Genomic DNA, 19535 nt, shown 5'->3' on the forward strand with positions numbered 1-19535 from the left:
ATGAGGATCCTTTTGTCACGTGGGTCAGCACTGATATATGGCTACAAAAGTTGTTTTACTCCAGCACAAAAAGTTATTGAAAGCTGTGCATGTTGAAGGGAGGAGGGGGAGCAAAATACCACCCTAGGACTGTGTGCCATTCCTTTGGCTCCTTCGGAGCCGCACCCTCCTAAGTCTCCCCAGGGACTTTCAAGCAATTAACCCCGAAGACACAGGCTTCAGGATGGAGAGCGCCAAAGAGGCCGTTTGTCCTAGGCAAAAGGTTTATAAAGCTACTTTGCTGGGTGCTCTCAATAAAACTGGGACAAGCCCAATGGCACCTGCATGAGAGAGAGGCTCCATGTGGAGAGCCAGCGATTGGAGAAAGCCCAGCTCAAATGGTTCTAAGCATTGTGCAGGCTCCCACATGGCTTGACCATATTGGTCAATCATGGCTTACTTGATCTCCTCACTGTTTGCATATGGTGTACTCAAAGTGTAACCATATTTCACTTAGTTTACATGAAATAATATTTGCATTTTACTGATTGTTTACTCATGGCTTACCTGCGGTTTGCATGTTGGATGGCTAAAGCTAAACCACAGTTTATTGATGAAATCACGTCACAAGTTCATCGTTTACAAATACTTACACATGATGTATTATAGCGTTACACAATGTCTCGCCATAGTTCACTCGTTCCTTGCCTGCGCTTTGCCAATGGTTTATCCTTCCGTCTGCCACTTGGATACATTGGGCTCAGCCACAATGTATTCTCATTCCCACCTGTTTTGCTTTCATGTAACTCATGGCTTAGGATGGTGTATTCACAGTTTGCACTAAATCACAAATTTATACACAAATCACACATGATTTGTTCATAGTTAACACTCATGGTTTGTACCTGATTGAGCTGCAGATTGCTGTTTACACAAAGTGCCTAATTTATTAAATAAATCTGTAAACCACCCCTTGTAAAGCACTTTAGATTTCTCCCGATGGGAGGCAATATGGAAGTGCAAAAAGTATAATCATTATTACTATTAAATGCTACACAAAGGGATGATTAAAATTAACCACATATTTCTTTTAAAGCACAGAAAATCTGCCACTTAAAATGCTCTTGGGCCACATCTTGTCTCTATCATTCAATCTCTACTCCCTTTTGGCTTCCTCTGGCTTCATAACTTGCGGTAGCAAGAGCACATTTAGCATCATCGGCCACAAAAGAGCCAAAGGAATGAAGTCTGTGCATCTTAATTACTTCTAAAGTTACAACTGGGTGTAAGTGAATCAGGGCCAAACTGGACACAAATGCAGCAGGTGTGTGTTTTCAAACTGCAAGAGGGGCAGATGGGTGGGGGCGATAACCCCTTACCCCACCCTTTCCATAGTTTTCTCACAGCTAAACTCACTTTCCATATGGGATCCCTGCTGGTGGAAAAACCATGCAGAACAAACTGAGGGGTGGTGAGCTGTGAATCAGGGAGGGTTTGATGCTCCTCATGCAGAAGACCTCCCTTTGTCAGCTCCTCCCCAGCCCCAGTTTCAAGGTGGCGTGGGGTCATTTCCATGTTTAAATACATGGGCCTGTAGTAACTAACCTGTCACCACAGCAAAAGCCAGTGCAAGGGCTCCCGCTAGTGCAAAGGGGCTTTCTCCCCTCCCCTCGCAGCCAGCCTCCCTCAAATCTGCTCTGGAGGGTCAGGAGAACCCCCAGAGCGCCCCCCAGGGGGAGGAGAGGAGTGGCTATTCCATCTGGCAAGCAGAAATGCTGGCACTGACAGAACAATCACAAGAGCATGACACAGAATTCCTCCCCATGGATTTCATGCCATTGCTCTAGTTTGGCCCTCAGATACGAGAGAGAGAGAGAGAGAGAGAGAGAGAGAGAGAGAGAGAGAGAGAGATTTCAATGAAGTCACTCTTCATCCCCACATCCTGTGTGACCCAGGTGTACAGCTTGGCACAGACAACTATTTTCTTCATTCAGCGAACCCTTCCCACAAGGAGGGATGAGCTGCTGAGCACCTGCTACCAAGTCCCTGAATGTGCCAGGGCATGCATCCAGGGCTCTGGACAGGCTCCCTGAGCTCCCCTAAATAAATGCTCAGTGTTTCCCTGTTGCTGAAGTTGGGGGAACCTCAGTAATGGTAGGCAAGTTGTCTCACAGAGCAGCCTATCCATCATTGCTGAACTTCTGAGGGAACGTTATGGGAACAATCTGAAAACCACTGCCCTGAAAACATGTCCCATAGTCTTCTGTCCACTTAAAAACCAAACACAACTGGAGAGCCAAGTGCTTCTCCTTCCCACCTTGCTTCTTTAAAATAAATCTTGATCTCCCACCCCCACCTTAAAAAATAGATATAAAAAATGGACGGATAAAAAGATAAATATAACTTTAAACCATCTACTTTTCTCTCAGTATAACTTTTTTGATAATAGATAAAACTGTGATATATACTCTGTGAAAAAATAGAAGGTGCCAGGAGTTCTGATTAGGAATCATAAGATATTTGTGAAACAGCATCTTTTCTGCTTCATTAACAAATACTTCTGAGAAATCCCCACAAAAACCTCAAACCAGAAGGGATGATCTGAGGACCCAAGTTAAAAACTCACCTTATGAAAAGACACAGCCCTTTTGTAAAGAGTCACAAATTCCCTTTTGATGTAACTGGAAGGAAGTGGGAAGCTGCAGAAAGAGGCTTAACTTCCTTTTCACAGTTTCCATAGAAAGCCTCCCCCCTCCCCGCCCCCTTGTTTTGGTTGCAGGAAATGACCAGGATACCCTCTAACATGGGAATTTGTCACTGTGGCTTCCAGGGTGACTTGAGATCTGGAAGTAAGTGAGGAGGTATGTGAGGACTTTCTCTTTAGTGACCAGTCAGCAAGTTAAACTTCCCCAGAAGATGGTCAACATCTGATATTTCTCCACTGAAGAAAGAAATGAAGCCATTAAGACCAACTCCCAAGTTGAGAGGATTAAGACTTCTCACTTGGTCATTTCTGTGGTGACCTTTGTCGTCAGCAAATAAATTAAGGAAACCATTCTGTAAAGTCGGTGGGACTTCCATTTTCTGGTCTCCACATTGACGAACTGGTGACCTTTGACCTTTAGGTGCATCAGTACTGAGGTGCATCAGTAGAATAAAACAAAAAGAGGGCTTCCTCAGCTGTAGTTGTGATGTCGAATGGAATGTCTAACGTATCCAAAAGAATCGCCAGAAACATCTCCCACCTCACGGAGCCAAAGGACTCATGGACAACATTGTTTAGCCAGAACTATCATGGCTGACACTGCTACCTTATCTGGCAAAAGTGAACATGACTGGCAGTGCTTCCTCCTCTGGTGTTGACCAGCAAACACACCCAACGCTTTTTCCTTTGCCATGCCAAGCCAATCAACACCCTGTGCCAAAACCATATTTTGTGAAGTCTGAAGAAACATGACCATCTGTGCTTCCTCTTCTCCTTTCAGCCACAACAGATGTGGTTAATTTTGACATCCTTATTTGCACCCAGCCACAAACATGGCTGAAACTCTTTTGGCCCCAAAATAGCTTGCACTCCAACATGCTGATCATCCATAGTTGAAATCAACACACAGTCAACACAAATATGGCTGGTGCTGCTTCTGCCCCCCTGTAGACAACCAAAACAAACATTGCTGGCAGGGTCTATACCTTTCTAACTTTGAACCAAGGCTCTCCTGAGCAAGGAGAGAGGGAGATGATGAGATGAGATAGTTGATTTACCTTGTAGGATGTTAGGAGATAGGTCGCCTTCTTGAACTTGGACCATCACCTCAACTCATCTCCATTATGAGACTGAATACCAAAAAAGAGAATACAAACGACAGCCCATACTGCTATACTAAAGGTACATATGGGCAACCCCTTAATTGGGGCGGCGGGCAGCAAATAACCGAGGTTATAACCTCTTTGCCCCCAGAGAGGTATTTGAGGGTCACATGAAGCTTTTCAGAAGCAAGTAGGTGCAGCACAACAACTTCTTGGTGTTAGGGAGACACCATTTGGTTTCAGAGGAACATCCTGGCCTATTCGAGGCAATTGGATGAGATCTGTTTGCTACTCCATTTCCATCCTTCAAGCAGCTCATTAGTCCTTGGCTCACCAAAGGGATCCTCCGGCCAGTGAAGAAACACACAGTTGTCCATCCAGAGAAGTAATCCCAACTGCTTGGAAAGAAACTCAAACCAGCTCTTTGGCAGGAGTACAGGACACAGCGATGCTGAGCCAAAAAGCTATGGCTTCTGGGGTCCAGGAGAGAGGACTACAGGGGTGGAGAGTCCATCCACGCTGAGAGAGGGGATGTGAACTTGGGAGCTGGAATTGCTGGGAAACTGGAGAGAGAGAGAGAGAGAGAGAGAGAGAGAGAGAGAGAGAGAGATTAAGATCTGCATACACTTATAACAAAAGCCAAATACAGCTTTTCCTGAGCTTTGAGGGGTGGGGTGGGACAATTTTGACCACAAAAGCAGAGAAGTGCAAATCTCCTCTGCTCCAAATCCCCCCCCCACCAAAAAAACCCCCACACACATAGAGGGCTGCAGATGCCTGGAAATGGGGTAAAAAATTCAATTCAGTTCACTTTTACAGGTGAATCTACCTAATTTGCACACAAAATGAAACACAACCATCCTTTGAAATTCACACCTCTCCAAATTTTGCAAGGCCGTTTTCCAGCCTAGTAATGTGTGCAACAACAGATACACTAGGGTAAAGTGTTATGAAAATATATATAAGAATGAAGATAACATACAAAAATGCTTTGTATTAGGGAACACTACTTTGCAAAAATGTGTGCATTTAGTAAAATTTTCTACAAACAGCTGTATATTAAAAGTAATTCACACTGAAATGTTGATGGATTTTAATAAATTTTAATACAAAATCACAGACTGATATGGAAATGTGGAAAAATGAGAAACTTAGAGCAACCAAAATTGACAGTTTCACCCATCAATCCCTATTGAAGCTCCACCAGAAGCAAGTGGCTGCATGAGTATGCAGAGCCTACCTGGAGCAAAGAACTGGTGAGATGAGATATCCCCCCCCCCCAAGCTTTCATTACATACACCACAGCAGAGACACATCAGGTTTTATGCATCGTCCCTCAGATGCCACATCCGTCTCCCCCATGTCCCTCTATTCTTGCCCAATGCTAGGGCATATTTCACATGCATTCCCCATATTAAACATTCAGTTATTTTTGTTTGTGAAGCCATGTAGATACCATGTTAGCCACAATTCACATCTATCCTGTAATTTCTTGAGAAACACTGCATTTTGATGCACTGCCCCCCCAAAGCAACTTCAGATTTGAAAATGTCTATAGTGTGGACAGTGGGCGACTTTGGAACGTATCCAACCATCCTGACACCGCAACAGGGTGCAAATGTGTTTTGAAACACAGCAGAAAACCTGCCTTTGCTGCATTTTAAGTTGGCAATGTGTGCGCAGCCTCAGACTTCCACTCCTTTTCAGAACCCACCCAACCCTTCAGCAATTAAGCAATTAAGCTGTATAAAAGCCTCAAAGAAAGGTCATCTCCACACATTGTGGGGCCCTTACAAACCTTTGCCTTTTTGTTTTCTCCCTTAAATTCTAAATGTGCACCATATGAATGACTGCAATGGCATTTCACCCTAACCAAAATAAATGAACAAGTAGGCTGTTTTTTAATGAAGCACAGCACAGCCACTTCTAAATCCCCAGAGGTGGTATAAAGTTCCCCCCTGTTCTTCTGTCGATACCCATCAGTTAGCAGAAGGTCTCTTAAGACCAAAATGTTGCAGTGTCCTTGTGGAGACTGGCTGGATGAGGAAGAGTGGTGGGAGCCGCCCACCCAAGAGCCCCCAGGGAGGGCACAGAAGACGATGACTTAGATCCCGGATTCTGGTGGTGGGACACTGAACAGCAGCCTGTGGAAAGGACAAGCTGGGAGGTGCTAGAAGCAAGGGGGTTGAGCGATGAAAGGGGGTCAGTCACAGTGAGGGCACAGACTCAGACAGAGGTTGCCCTTGCTACGTGGCAATGGGACAATCCCAGTCCTGCTGTCTCTCCTTCCCCTCAAGAAGAGTCCTGCACGTTGCTGAGCAACAGGCAAAACAGGCCCTGAGCTCCCCCCTTGATGCAAGCCTTTGTCTACTTAGGAGGGAACCAGAGTAACAGGCTAGAGGGGGAAGAGTGGGGTCAGTTTCAGCAATGTCTCAGCTCTGAAGTAAAGCGAACCAAAGGACTCTGCTGTGTTGTTATTTTCAGTTAATATAGAGCTAATTGCATTTCATGCCTTCCATGTGTGCCTGCCCTTTGGTTGATCTGACTCACTGACAGCTCCTTGACACAAAAGGGACCTTGGGAAGAGGGAAGGAAAGAGTGACCTTCTTCCCCCCCCCCCCAGAGTAGCAGCAATGGCAGCAGCAGAGCAGGTGGGATGTGGCACACTTTACAGGGAAACTGGTGGCCAGTTCAAGTTCCCCAGTAGCAGCAGCAGCAGGTACTCTAGTTAAGGGAGGTGGAGTGGGTCAAATCTGCATGGCAAAGCTATCCCTCCGGTAAAACCAATGATCCACTGCAATGCTTGCACATTAGCACTCAGGTGAGCCATTTGGTCTCCAGACACCACTTGCACATTTCCAATTTTGTCCCAGCTATGAGGATGCCAAACAAGGAAGGAAGGAAGGAAGGAAGGAAGGAAGGAAGGAAGGAAGGAAGGAAGGATATACACACAAGTGGTTAAATGCATGCTGGATACCAGAATTTACACTTGCACAGGAGGATTCCAGATGTGCGAGATAACACACAGCTTGTTATATTCCCATTGTAACCAAGCACCAGACTCCCCCCAAAAAACCAATTGTCTCTCTGGCTCCACCCACAATCTTCCACCCTCACCCCCCCCCCCGCCTCAGTCCTCCTGTAATACCTAGGATCTTACACCATACCTGGAAGGAGAGCTTGGCTGGGCTGCGGGGTGCAATGGGGCTGAGCGTGCTCCAGAAATGGATGGTGGGTGGCAAGGAACTCGGAGTGAGCAGCACTGGGGTCTGCAAAGAAAATCAGGACGTCACAACCAGAACATGAAATGGTTGGTGGCAGAGAGAAAACAGCACTCCTTTAAGAATCCTAGTCCAGCTCCATTGGCCTGTTTTCTGTGTCTGGCTCTGAGAAGGCAGAAGGCAGGACTAATGGATTAGATTTTGGCACAGAGAAAGGTAAGAGGCAGGAGCAGCTGCCCTTGCCATTTAAAGACAAGAAAGTGCATTCTGCCTTCTCCTGGAGCACAGGGTTCTAGGTAATAGCTGAGAACAACGAGGCTAGTTGGCTATAGGAAGTGGGTGCAATTTTATGAGGCCATTCTTCTTCATATGTGTTGCTCTTTGGAGCTATTTGTACATAACATTACCAGTGGCAAAGGGCTCCTGACCTGCACTGTTGACTGCCACTCAGAAGAGACCATTTTGGCAGAGTTGGCATGTTGTGTGAAGTGAAAAGGCAACCTCCTTTGCACCCGATCATCCAACCGGCGCAATTCACAACTTGAGGTTAGGACAGTGGGTGGTGGGTGAGAACACCCTTTCCCAATGCCATAAAACAAACTGCCAGCAAATCCCTTTGCTGCACAAAATAGTCTCTCTGGGTTGGTAACCAAAGTGCCACTTGATGGGCCAGATTTGGCTCTGGAGCCCCCATTTGCCAATTCCTGCCTTACTGAGCCACGTGCATATCTGTTGTTTGTTTGTTTGTTTATTTGTTTGTACAAAGCAGAAGTCACATTTGCCATCCAGGGGAAATGTTAAGCATCCCATTCAAATCAGGCACATCCTCCCAGACAAAAACAATTTTGGAAAAGATACCCTAGTTCTACCCCCCAGTTTTCTGGGAACCGAATGGAGTCCAGTCCCAATGGGGCCTACTGATAAACATGGTCTCACCAGTGCATGAGAAGAAATGACCGTGGTTGGGGTCAGTGTGCTCCCTGCCCCTCCAGGTGCCAAGAGACTGTTCACAGCGGCATTCACTTTCTCCTGGGTTGGGAGTGATGGTAGCTCCAGGACTTTGGGCTTCTTGCCCTTTTGGGGCTGTCCCTCAAGAGACACGGTTGCTGGGCTGGGGGACTGAGCTTCCTCTTTCAGCAGACCACCCCCCTCCTCTGGCAGCTCAGCCTCCAAGGACACCTTCTCCAAAGAGGCCTTCTCTGAAGGCAAGGTCTCCTCCTTGACTCCAGCCTCCATTAAGACCAGCAGAGCAGCTGCTTCCCCATCAAGGTCAAGGTTCTCTTCCACCTTCACCAGAACCTTCTCATCAAGGGGGGGAGGATCCAATGGGCTGGGCTCCACTATGACCTGGATGGACGGGAAAAATAAATAGAAGGAAGGGAAGAATCAGTCAGGTAGTATCTCATGCAAAGAGAGGGTTGGGGTCGTCCCCCCCATCAAGCAATATATACATGTTATGAAATTAATTATGAATTTGCTACTGCCCTCCCCAGCTTCCCTTAACCCCCAACCTTGCTTTCAGGAATCCTTCCTCAATCCTGCTCTGCTTTTCAGCTATGCTCACCTGGGACCCATTCATTTACTCTGCTCTCCTTGTTGGCGTACAACCAAATTCTTGCCCTAGCACAGGAGTGGCCAGCTCCCAAGTGACTGCGATCTACTCACAGTAGTGATCTACTCACTGGCAATGATTTACCCCCTTTTGGGGGGTTCAAGTCAAAGTTGTTGAGCTTTTCTTAGGAACAAAAGCCCTGTTTTTTAGGTTTCAGGTCAAAGAGTTGTTGAGCACTTTTTTAGGAAGGAGGAAAGCCCCGTTTTTGGGGGTGCGGGGAGAAAATCTTGACCTTTTTTTAGGCGAGCCAAAGTTGTTGTGGTGAGCCAGTGATCTACCACAGACGTCCAGTGATCTACTGGTAAATCACGATCTACCTGTTGGAAGTGCCTGCCTAGCAAAAGGATTAGAGGGATTCCCTCCCCCTCAGCCTCAACCTGTGCCATCCCCAAATCTGCTCCAGAGGGATTGGGAGAAACCCCAGAACATATTTAGGGAGAGGAGAGGGGAGAGCATTCTGCTACACAATGAGAAATGCTGGTCTCAGAAAAAGGAATCCTACCAGACATATATGGCTGTTACCAACTTTTTTTCCTAATACTTCCTTCACTGTGCCTCATGTTCTGCCTGTATCCCTGCAGATGCCTGTTTAAGACCTCTTCTGTTCCATCCATTTGCTGTTTCCTGAATGCATTGTGGCCCCCAAACCATGCTGCTGAGTCACACCTGCTGACCTGGTCCCTGGTTTCTGCTTTATGTTCTCCTGCTTTTGCCCACACAAACCTCCCCAGCTCCCACTCCCATCCCAGCAAGTCCTCAAGTCAGAGGCAGAGGAAGAGGGTGCGGTGGGGGCAGTCCGCCCTGGGTGTCACCACTGAGGGGGGTGACAAAATGCCAGGCGGCACTCACCGTGGGGCCTGCAGCGTGCCCAAGCCACGCGTCTCTCCTGGGAGTGGCACGGTGGCTTGGGCACCCACAGGCTCTGCGCTGCCCCAAACAGTCCTCCCACCGCCTCCCCCTCAGCTATAGGGCAGCTGAGGGGGAGGAGGCAGGCAAACTCCTCGGAGGCCTGCCCCAGCTTGCTGCTGCCTCTTCAACATCCCTGTCTGAGTTCGAGAGCAGTGACAGCAAGAGCTTCTACCTCCAGGCCCAAATTGGGCCCAGGGGGAGAGAACATGGAGATGGACAGCTGTGACCATGGGAAGGAGGAGGTGGGTCCAGTCAGGGCATCTTGCTGCAGGGCCTCCAAAAGCTGAGGCCAGCATTGTCTCTTCTCCAGTCTTGTTCACTTATTGTCAGCATGCTTCCAGACAGTTGCTGTTTTCTGATGGGATTCAATCACATACTGTACCATCAAATAATGGATTGGGAGGTCTTGCACAATAAAGGTTGGCCTTTTTGCTATGAGGAAAGTGAATGGCAGAAATGCACTGGGAAGTGTGGGATAATACTTGCTTTGACACAGCGTCACCTAACTTCTAGCAAATAAACCCAAATGAATGCTCATTAAATAGCCAATGCCAACTACTCTGCCTGCAAACAAATCAGGAGGAACACTCAAAGAACAGGCCTTCTTTTGAAATATATAGAACCTCCAGCCATCTATCCCTTTGGAATCAAAGTCCTGTCCTTCCAGCAAAGTGGAACACACTACCTGGAGTCGCTTGCGGCTCTGAAAAGCAAAACCTTCCACTTTTGTGACTTACCTGCAGGGGCTCCTGAGACTCCTCTGGCTCCTCAATCCTGATGTGCAGCTGAGGCAGATCATCTACTGTGGCCAAGGAGGGGGATGGTGGTTCAGAGGCGGCGGCAGGGGGTGGCATTGTGGGCAAGAGCTCTGTCTCCTGGCGGGAGGCCCGTCCAGCGGGCGAAGGAGCCTGCAGCGACTGAATAGTGAAAGTGGAGTAGAGCCCAGAGCGCATATATTCATTCCGGCTGCTGCGTGGGGCACCCCCACCTCCACGCAGGGCTTTGGGGGCCCCAAATGACCCCTCGCCCCCTTTTGCTTCACTCTGCACCTGCTCAGGCCTTTTGGCTCCTCCCTCATCCTTTACTCCCTCCATGCTTGAAAGCTCCGGGTAAGAGACAAATTTGTAGACGAATTTCTGCCCACTGACTTTACGGATGATATTCTGGAAGGAACAGAGGGCAGCAAAATTAGCACAGCACAGGGTACAGTGATCAAACTACATCTGCCATGCATCTCACAGAGGCTCTGTCAATGGTATCTTCCAGAAAGGGAGTCTGGTGTGTCCTAGACTTGCTAGGCTACAATTTCCATCAACCCTGAACTTTCCCAATGTTCATGGGAGCTGATGAGATTTGGAGTCCAACCACATCCGGAAAACACCGCATCGGCCACCCCTGATTTGGGGCATACATGAATGCCAGGCTGGCACCTGAACTGCCTCTGCTTGCTGCTGAAACCATACAACCAAGACCAGGCATACTCTGTGCTTTGTACATGAAAACTACGTGGCACAATAAAACTCAAATTCTGCACTGAGAAAAGCTTAATACTCTGACCAGCATTCATTATGTCATCTGTAAATATTTTCTTGTATGGCATGATTTATTATTTTTGTGGAGAGAGACAAGCTCTGCCCCTTCCCTCACTGTTGTTGTTTTAAAAGTGAAGATAGTTACAGTGGTACCTCAGGTTACATACGCTTCAGGTTACAGACTCCGCTAACCCAGAAATAATGCTTCAAGTTAAGAACTTTGCTTCAGGATGAGAACAGAAATCGTGCTCTGGCGGCACAGCAGCAGCAGGAGGTCCCATTAGCTAAAGTGGTGCTTCAGGTTAAGAACAGTTTCAGGTTAAGAACGACCTCCAGAAGGAATGAAGTTCTTAACCCGAGGTACCACTGTATTTGAAGAGAATTCACAGCAGGTTCTTCACCCCTGGCAACAGCATACTTTTGTAGATTTCTTTATTTTATTAAAGAGAAAAATGGATTTCTTTTACAGATGATGTCCCAGACATTAGCCAGTCTATGCTGTGTACTGGCTGCTTTGCAGAAACAGAGACACACACACACACACAACCCCCAGCCCTGGGTAGGTAAGAAATACAGTTATGGTCAACGGACAACCAGCAATCCACCTGATGAAAGCTAAGAGTCCCTAGATGTCTCTTTAAGGGAGTTAGTCGCGGAGATGTGGTTTTGATATTGCTTGAAAGTAAAAGTAATCAGACTTGGTTACAGGTGTATGGGTAGGTATAAAGGAACAGTAGTTTTGAGACACGCACAAAGAAATCCTGTGCAAGTTTACTTAAGAGCAAAGTCCCACTGTATTCCGTGGGGCTTAATCCAAGGGCAGAGATAGAAGCAGAGAAGCAGAAGACACCTTATGGGAGATCTCTCTGGAGATCTGATATCAGGTGGTGGATTAACTGGGTGGTAGGAGCATGTGCTCTTTGCCTCCACTAATGAATCATCTATACATTTGTAAAACAAAAACAAAAAAACCACCAAATATTACACAAATGTCATAGGTTTCCAATGCTGTCTCTTCCAAAGGTAAAATGCCCTGTGTGGTGGTGTGCTGTCCCTGGAACTTCTTGCCACTTGGGGAAGTGGGGAGCCCTGCTGTTCTGCCTCTGTCTTCACCCTTACACAGCCAACACTCAGCCTTCCGAGATTTCACACACTTTCAAGCTTCTCATTGCACAAATAAGGACTAGACATGTGCTTTAAAGAGAGAGGGAGTGATGGGGTTGAATGTGAGAATCTCATAATGCTGAACTCTACTTTTGATAGCCCTGCCCACCAATCCTTCTCTTTTGATAAATATGCAAAGACTGCACACACACCTCACCCCAAATACCCTTTTTTAACTTTCCAGTGCATTCTCCTTCACAGGTAACTGATCCTGAAAAGGCTGGTCTGAAGGGCAAAGAAAGGCAGGGATGGGGTTAATCTAGGAGTCCTTGGTCTTCTTCTGCAAGGGAGATGCTGGGAAGCCAGACTGCGGACTCCCACCTTGTCATAGTAGTAGCGCAGGGCCCGACTCAGCTTGTCGTAGTTCATGTTGGTCTTGTTCTTCCGCAGCCCCCAGAGCCGTGCGACTTCTTCAGCATCAACTAACTTGAACTCTCCATCATTGGATGTCCATGCGATGAGATGTCCGTTGCTCTGCTGCTCCAGCAGCTGCAGGAGGAACTGCCACAGGGTGACTGAGGGATCCATGACTAGAGGAGACAAAGGCAGCCAAGTCAATGGTGCTGTTTATGACATGTTACTGGGGCAGTTTATACCGTCAGGAGAATCAAGCAGTACAGCTTTTCCTAAATGACAGGTTAGGAAAGCATCTATTTAAATGCTCCTGGGTCCAGGAGGGAACAATTCCCTTCACAGAAAAATGCCATATCAGGGGAAAGGTCAGGCTAAATGCTGCTTGACACGCTAGAATTCTGTATGCAAGGAGGTGCCCTCCCTTTCCTCCTTCGGGAGCAATGATGTCATCCCCTCACTCGCATCCTGAAGTGATCCAGCCCCAAAAAGCCGCTTTATGTGTTGCTTGATGTTGCCTCAGCTTTTCTGTGCTGAGGAGCCAGCAGGTGTGTGGGCCTGATTCTACACACGTTCCTGTCACTTGCCTGGGCCACTCAGAGTTACACTCCACTTTTGCAGATCACCTGTTGACCTACAGTCTTCCTGGGAACAATTTAATGACAATTCAACCCACTGTACAAACACAGCACAAAACACAACATATGCACCTGAGCCCACCAGCAGCAAGAAAGCAAATGCAGTGATACCTTTTCCATCATTTTGTTGACTGTATCCTTTTGGGACCAGCAAATTAAGGAGGCTGAAAGTAACTCACTACACAGCAGTCAAGTTACCACTAGTGACAGTTGGAAACACCGGCTGCCAAGTTGTGCATGTGCTTCCTTACAGGGTTAAGGTTATGTCACAAGTTCTATGGTGGTAGCAAAATGGAGTGAAGAGTTAGGGGTACAGATAACAAATGATATATGGGAGTCAAGTATAAAATCAACAGAAATAGCCTCTATGGATTTAAGACTAAGACTTATTCAACAGAAGATAATATTTAGAGTCCACTGGACCCCAGCAAAACTATACCAGAAGAAAATAACAAGTGCAGACAACTGCTGGAGATGTGGGAGTAAAAAGGCGAACTTAGTATATATGTTGATTAATTGCCCGATGATAAGATCATTTTGGTGCGAGGTGAGGAATTGTTATTTAGGGGAACTGAATTTAATTCTAAATTATATTCCGGAAACTTTGGAGATTCCAGGGGGTCAAAAAATATGGTTGTACCGTGCTATATTATAAGCAGAAAAACTTGTTTTGATGAATTGGAAGAGCCACAAAAAGATTCCATTGAGCACATGGATTGATAATATGGACAGATTAGCTACATATGAACGAACTGCATGTCGTCACAAAATAAGAATGGATAAACATGAAGAAATCTGGAATGAATATTTAAGTGATAAGGTGGACAGAGGTGGGAGGTAGAGGGAGGCGAGAGAGGTGGGGAAACAGTGTTTAAAAAGAAAGGTGTAGTCATAGGTATATCAGTGTATTTAAATTTGAATTGTCAAACTGTGTTATTATTGTTGTTATGGTTTTTATTGTTTGTGTTTTTTAAAACAAGTTCTATGGTGGTAATTGATTATATGTCTCAGGCAATTCACTTGCCACTAGAAGATGTGCAGTGATCATTTGCCCATAACTGTTCCTAATAATATTCTACATACACTTGTAGAAGATGCAAAGATAACAGTTGAAAACATAATCGCTGACTGCCCTGCCTTATCCAGGCACAAAACACTTTGCAAAAATCGTTTGCCACCAATCAATGCTCTTTTTCTTAAAAAAAAATGTTTAGGGGTTTTCTCATTTTTCTACTCTTATTGAAATACCGCCCCTCAATGAGGTCAAACATAGATTCACAAAATGTTTAGGGGTATGCATACCCCCGCGTTCCCACAGGAAAAAAGCACTGCTGCCAACTGAGTATGCAGTAACAACTTATCAGTTCTTGCTACAAATTTAGTTCTGGCCCACTTCTTGAGAATAATGATTACACCTTGTTCTGGGATAAACCTGTTATACCAAAACAATAGATTGCAACAGAGCAGACATCATTCTGGTATACAATGCACAGGAACACAGAAAGCTGCCTGTGACCAAAGTAGATCATCTGTATTGTTGATGCTAACTAAAAGCTGCTCTTCCGAGTCCAGGATCCCACCTGGAGATGCCAGGGAGTTAACCATGGGTGTTTTGCAAAGCATCTGTTCTACCTCTCAGCTCCAGCCCTTGCACCTAAACACCCCAACTGCTAAAACAGCTACTATAATAGATCTTTAAATACTTCTCTCTTTTACACACATGCACAGACACAAAACAGCAGCATTCACAAACTAGCCTTGGAAATAAAGTGTGCCAGTAAGTTCACTGCAACTTATACCATAAGTTATCTTATACCATAAGATATCAGCCCCAGGAGTTGTTCAAAATGTCCTGAAGCAAAACTTACTGCATGTGTGCCAGCAGACCTATGAAATACAATACAGGAAGTTGTCATTCTCCAAGCTTGTCATATATACGTAAGTCTAAAACCAGGATTTTCCTAAATAACAATAGACAGTTCTTATACTAAGAGGCTGAGGAAATCAGATTTCTACCTGAGTAAGCAGCACAACATCCCAGAAGAGACAGGATGGATGGATGGGGCACCAATGTACACCATGCTTTACAGTGGAACATAAAAAGGCAGGTCTCTACACTGAGTAGCTTACAATTGACACCAGGAAAGGAAGGAGAGCTGGCTAAGAGCCTATGGCAAGTGCTTCACAGAAAGGTGTGTTTTAAAGGTAAATTTGAAAGAAGAAATAGGAATGACAAAGCAGTAGTAGTAATCAGTACTTTTTTCTTTAAAAAAAAAAGTGTTTAGGGGGACTCTCATTTTGACTCAAGAAGGTCACCATTTTATAGTTCAAATCAGGAAAAAGAAACACAGTAAATGGACAAAGATTCACAAAATGTTTAGGGTTTATTTGTACCCCGTCCATCTTACTGGGTTGCCCCAGCCACTCTGGGCGGCTTCCAGCATACAGAAATACATTACAACAACAAACATAAAAAACTTCCCTTCAGATGTCTTCTAAAAGTTTTGTAGTTCTTTATCTCCTTTACATCTGATGGGAGGGCATTTCACAGGATGGGCGCCACTACTGAGAAGGCCCTCTGGCTGGTTCCCTGTAACTTTGCTTCTTGCAGTGAGGGAACCACCAGAAGACCCTCAGAGGAGGACCTCAGTGTCCCGGCTGAGTGACGGAGGTGGAAACACTCCTTCAGGTCTACAGGGCCAACACTGTTCAGGGCTTTAAAGGTCAGCACCAACACTTTGAATTGTGCTTGGAAACATACTGGGGGCCAGTGGAGATCCTTTAGGACTGGTGCTATATGGTCCCAGCGGCTGCTCCCATTCTGGATTAGTTGTAGTTTCCAAGTCATCTTCAAAGGTAGCCCTAAGTAGAGTGCATTGGAGTAAGTGGGAGATAACCAGAGCATGCACCACTCTGGCAGGACAAGGCACAGGCAGGGAGGGTCTCAGCCAGCGTACCACATGGAGCTAGTAGACAGCTGCCCTCAACACAGAATTGACCTGCACCTCCATGGACAGCGGTAAATATATATAGCATGGCCTATACAGGCATTCATTCATATATATATATATATATATATATATATATATATATATACAGCATGCCTATATAGGCATTCCTTGGAGGGACTTCCGGGAATAAGGGGCAGCAAGAGAGTAAAGGGCAGACATTTAACTATGGCAGTTCCTGAGGTGAATGTCTTAATTCAGGCATTACCGTTGTCATATATGGGACGCGGGTGGTGCTGTGGTCTAAACCACTGAGCGTAGGGCTTGACGATCGGAAGGCTGGCGGTTCAAATCCCCGCAATGGAGTGAGCTCCTGTTACTCTGTCCCAGCTCCTGCCAACCTAGCAGTTCGAAAGCAAGCCAGTGCAAGTAGATGAATAGGTACCGCTGTGACGGGAAGGTAAATGGCGTTTCCGTGCGCTCTGGTTTACGTCACAGTGCTCCATTGCACCAGAAGCAGTTTAGTCATGCTGGCCACATGACCTGGAAAGCTGTCCGTGGACAAACCCTGGCTCCCTCGGCCTGAAGCAAGATGAGCGCTGCACGCCATAGTGAAGTTTCATTAGATTTAACCATCCAGGGGTCCTTTAACTTTACCTTTTACATGTGCATGTATGAGGAGCCATGGGCAGAGGGGCTCTGGGAGGCTGTGCAAGTGACATTTGCAGGCTGCGCCAGAGCCCAGTATGACAAGAGACAGACAGATCTGTTCCACCAGTGCAAGGGAAGGACACTCTCCTTCCTGGCTGGGATTGATACATGCTCAGGCCATGCACTAGAGGCAGGATCCGTGCACGGGAGGGAGAAGCTGGAATAACAACTTCCTTTGGCAGAATACAGAGTCCACAACCACCAGACAGTAATCAGAAAATGTAAGAGACTATTCACTCGTGTCCCCTAGACTTTAATCTCCAGCTGTCCCTGTCTCATATCCTATTGGTAGCCCTCAAAGAGTGATTAATTTCTAAAATGGAAGCAAATGGTGGTGGGGTGTTGTTATTTTTTGGTCACCTCCCACTACTAGATATGTGAGGAGCAGTTGTGGTTATTCAGTGTTAAATGAAAGGTAACTCTGCACATGCTCAGAATCACACACTCTGGACAGCAGTCTTGCTATGGCCTGGCTAAGTCCAAGCCTGAATCCTGGACCCAAGCTGGGGTGGTCCTCTTAGCTCCCCTTTGCATCCCCATCAGCTCCAGACTCACCCCCCCCCCCCACCATTGCTTCAGCTGACAACCCCCGAATTGTCGCAGTGAAGGGTCCTCTGTTAGCTTCTGGTTTACCTTTCCTCCTGGGAGGCAAAGCAACCGCCCCCCCCCATCTAACTCTGGGGAAAGAAGGGCTTGCGCCGGAAGAGGAGCTGCAGGGATGGACAGGAAAAGAAGGCTGATTTTGCTCCTCTGCTGCTGCTCCATCCCCCCCCCCCCGCCCCGAATCTTTGGATTTGGCCTAAAGAAAGGATTTTCTGGTGCTGGATTTAATACAAAACCCCACCAAACACTCAGTAATCCGGCAGTTAATGCAGAGTGTGGAGGCGGCAGGGGGAGGGGGGCGGAGAGAAGCTCCTGGGTAGGATTGGGGGAGAGGTGGGGGGGGCGCAGGTGGTGAGGGCAGGCAGAGGCTGGGAAGAGTCTTTTGGCATCCACAGCGCAGGAGACCTTAATATCGAAGTGGACAGACGAGCAGCTGCAAGAAGCGAGGGGGCTGAGCGGCTTTTTGCAGGAGATCCACGGAGCCCCGAACAGGAGGAGAGCTCGCCTTTCTCGCGAAGGATTCTCTTCCCGACAAGAAGTGACTCCAACTCCGTCGGATGGAGACTCCACTCTGGGTGCCGCTGCTGCTGCTGCCAAGGGACACCCACCTCCCCGCATGCCCACGCGTGAAGCCCCTCCCCAGCTCCTTGAAAGGTGTCCTGCCTCCCGCCCCCCATCAATGATGGCGGTCGGGGGGGGGGGGAGAAGAGACCGGTGCTAGGGATCCCCTGGCCACTTTTCGGGGATGGCGCTGGCAGGCAGCCTGACGGGGCCAAAGGGCTCTGCCCCCCCCCCCGGTGCCCCACAGGCAGGCAGCTGCGGTGCGCGGGGCAGGGAGCAGCAGAGGGAGAAAGGAGGCAGAGGGGGAATCCTTTCCTTCCGCAGGCTCCGGCCCTTGAGGGAGGGAGGGAGGAAGGAAGGAAGGGGCGTTTTCCTGGGGTCCCCCTCCATCCCCAGTTACTCACCCGTGAGCAAGGCGGCAGCCGCCGCACCCGACCCGGGAGGCTCCATGGGCTGCGCTGCGCCGGAGCCCCCAGCTCGGCCGCCGGGGGTGGCGGGCCCCTCTCCCCTCCGCCGAGCGCTTCCCGGTGACAGATCCGCGCTCCTTCTCCTCTCGCCCGGGTCGTCGGCTGGTCCCGAGGCTGCCACTGTCCCGGGCGAGACTGCCGGCTGGCTCCAAGTTGCTTCTCGCCCCCTCGGGACGCGCGGGGTCCCCCTCTTCGCTGGGGGAGGCGGCGGCCCCGCTCTTCTTCTTCCTGCCTCCGACGGAGCCGCGCAGGCCGGGTCCCTCGTCGGGGAGGCAGAGCTGACGGCGCTGTCACATGCAAAGCACGGGAGGCGGAGCTGGCGCCCGGACGCCTGGGTCCTTTCCCGGCGGCGGCTGCTTCCACACCGTCGGCGTGGGGTGGGGTAGGGGAGAGAAGTTCCGGCCGGATTCCTGGGCCCCTCCTCTCGCTGTTGCGTCGGCGGGCGGAGGGGTTGCGGGAGCCAGGAGGTGCCAAATCTCCTGGGTCCTCTCCGTACTAACTGGGGAGGAGTTAAGAGAGGGCGCCAGGACTCCTGGGTCCTCTCCCAGTTCAGGAGGGAAGGATCTGGACCCAGTGATCCTTGCTTTGAGGGAGGGAACTTGAGGGGGAGCGCGAGAGCGAGCGCCAGGACTCCTGGGTCCTCTTCTCCCAGCTGTAGGGGGAGAGTGCGCGGAGAGGATCCTAGCCAAACTACTCCTGGGTCTCTGCGCTAGGAACGAGGAGGGAAAAGAGGCGTGCGGCCACGGGGAGCCGGGCCCATCTGGATCGGAGGGCTCCCATCTTCGGGTCCAGAAGGTAGCGGGGAGAGAGGTCAGGTCCTCCCGGGGTCTCGCCTCTGCGCTGGGAGCCGGGACTCCTGGGTTCTAAGCACAGTGCTGGAGGGGGCGGGCGGGAGCTTGTTCTGCCCCCTCCCTCGAGCCAAGCTGGAAAAGCCCCCCCCCCAACTGCGGAGCCGCCCTTTGACCTCCTCCTGCCCCCACGTTGCGAGGGGGCTGCCTGGCACAACTGCCAGCCCACGACCTGCTCGCCCCC

The 19535-nt window shown here is 48.5% G+C and overlaps 1 protein-coding gene across 2 annotated transcripts; it reads right to left on the minus strand.

Annotated features, from left to right (window-relative positions):
* Positions 1-4004: 4004 nt before the first annotated feature.
* Positions 4005-18544, minus strand: ELK1 (ETS transcription factor ELK1). 2 transcript variants are annotated; one of them, XM_033173439.1, is made up of 6 exons: positions 18441-18544; positions 12546-12754; positions 10266-10691; positions 7944-8354; positions 6954-7055; positions 4005-4349 (listed from the first exon to the last, which is right to left on the minus strand). In XM_033173439.1, the coding sequence occupies exons 1-6, from the start codon at positions 18484-18486 to the stop codon at positions 4251-4253; spliced, it is 1293 nt and encodes a 430-aa protein (XP_033029330.1). In that variant the 5' UTR covers positions 18487-18544; the 3' UTR covers positions 4005-4250. The 2 variants fall into 2 exon arrangements, with proteins under 2 accessions (XP_033029330.1, XP_033029332.1); XM_033173441.1 differs by lacking the exon at positions 18441-18544 and adding an exon at positions 14971-15006.
* Positions 18545-19535: the final 991 nt, after the last annotated feature.

Source organism: Lacerta agilis, chromosome 16, assembly GCF_009819535.1.
Source record: "Lacerta agilis isolate rLacAgi1 chromosome 16, rLacAgi1.pri, whole genome shotgun sequence".
NCBI classification, from domain to species: Eukaryota; Metazoa; Chordata; class Lepidosauria; order Squamata; family Lacertidae; genus Lacerta; species Lacerta agilis.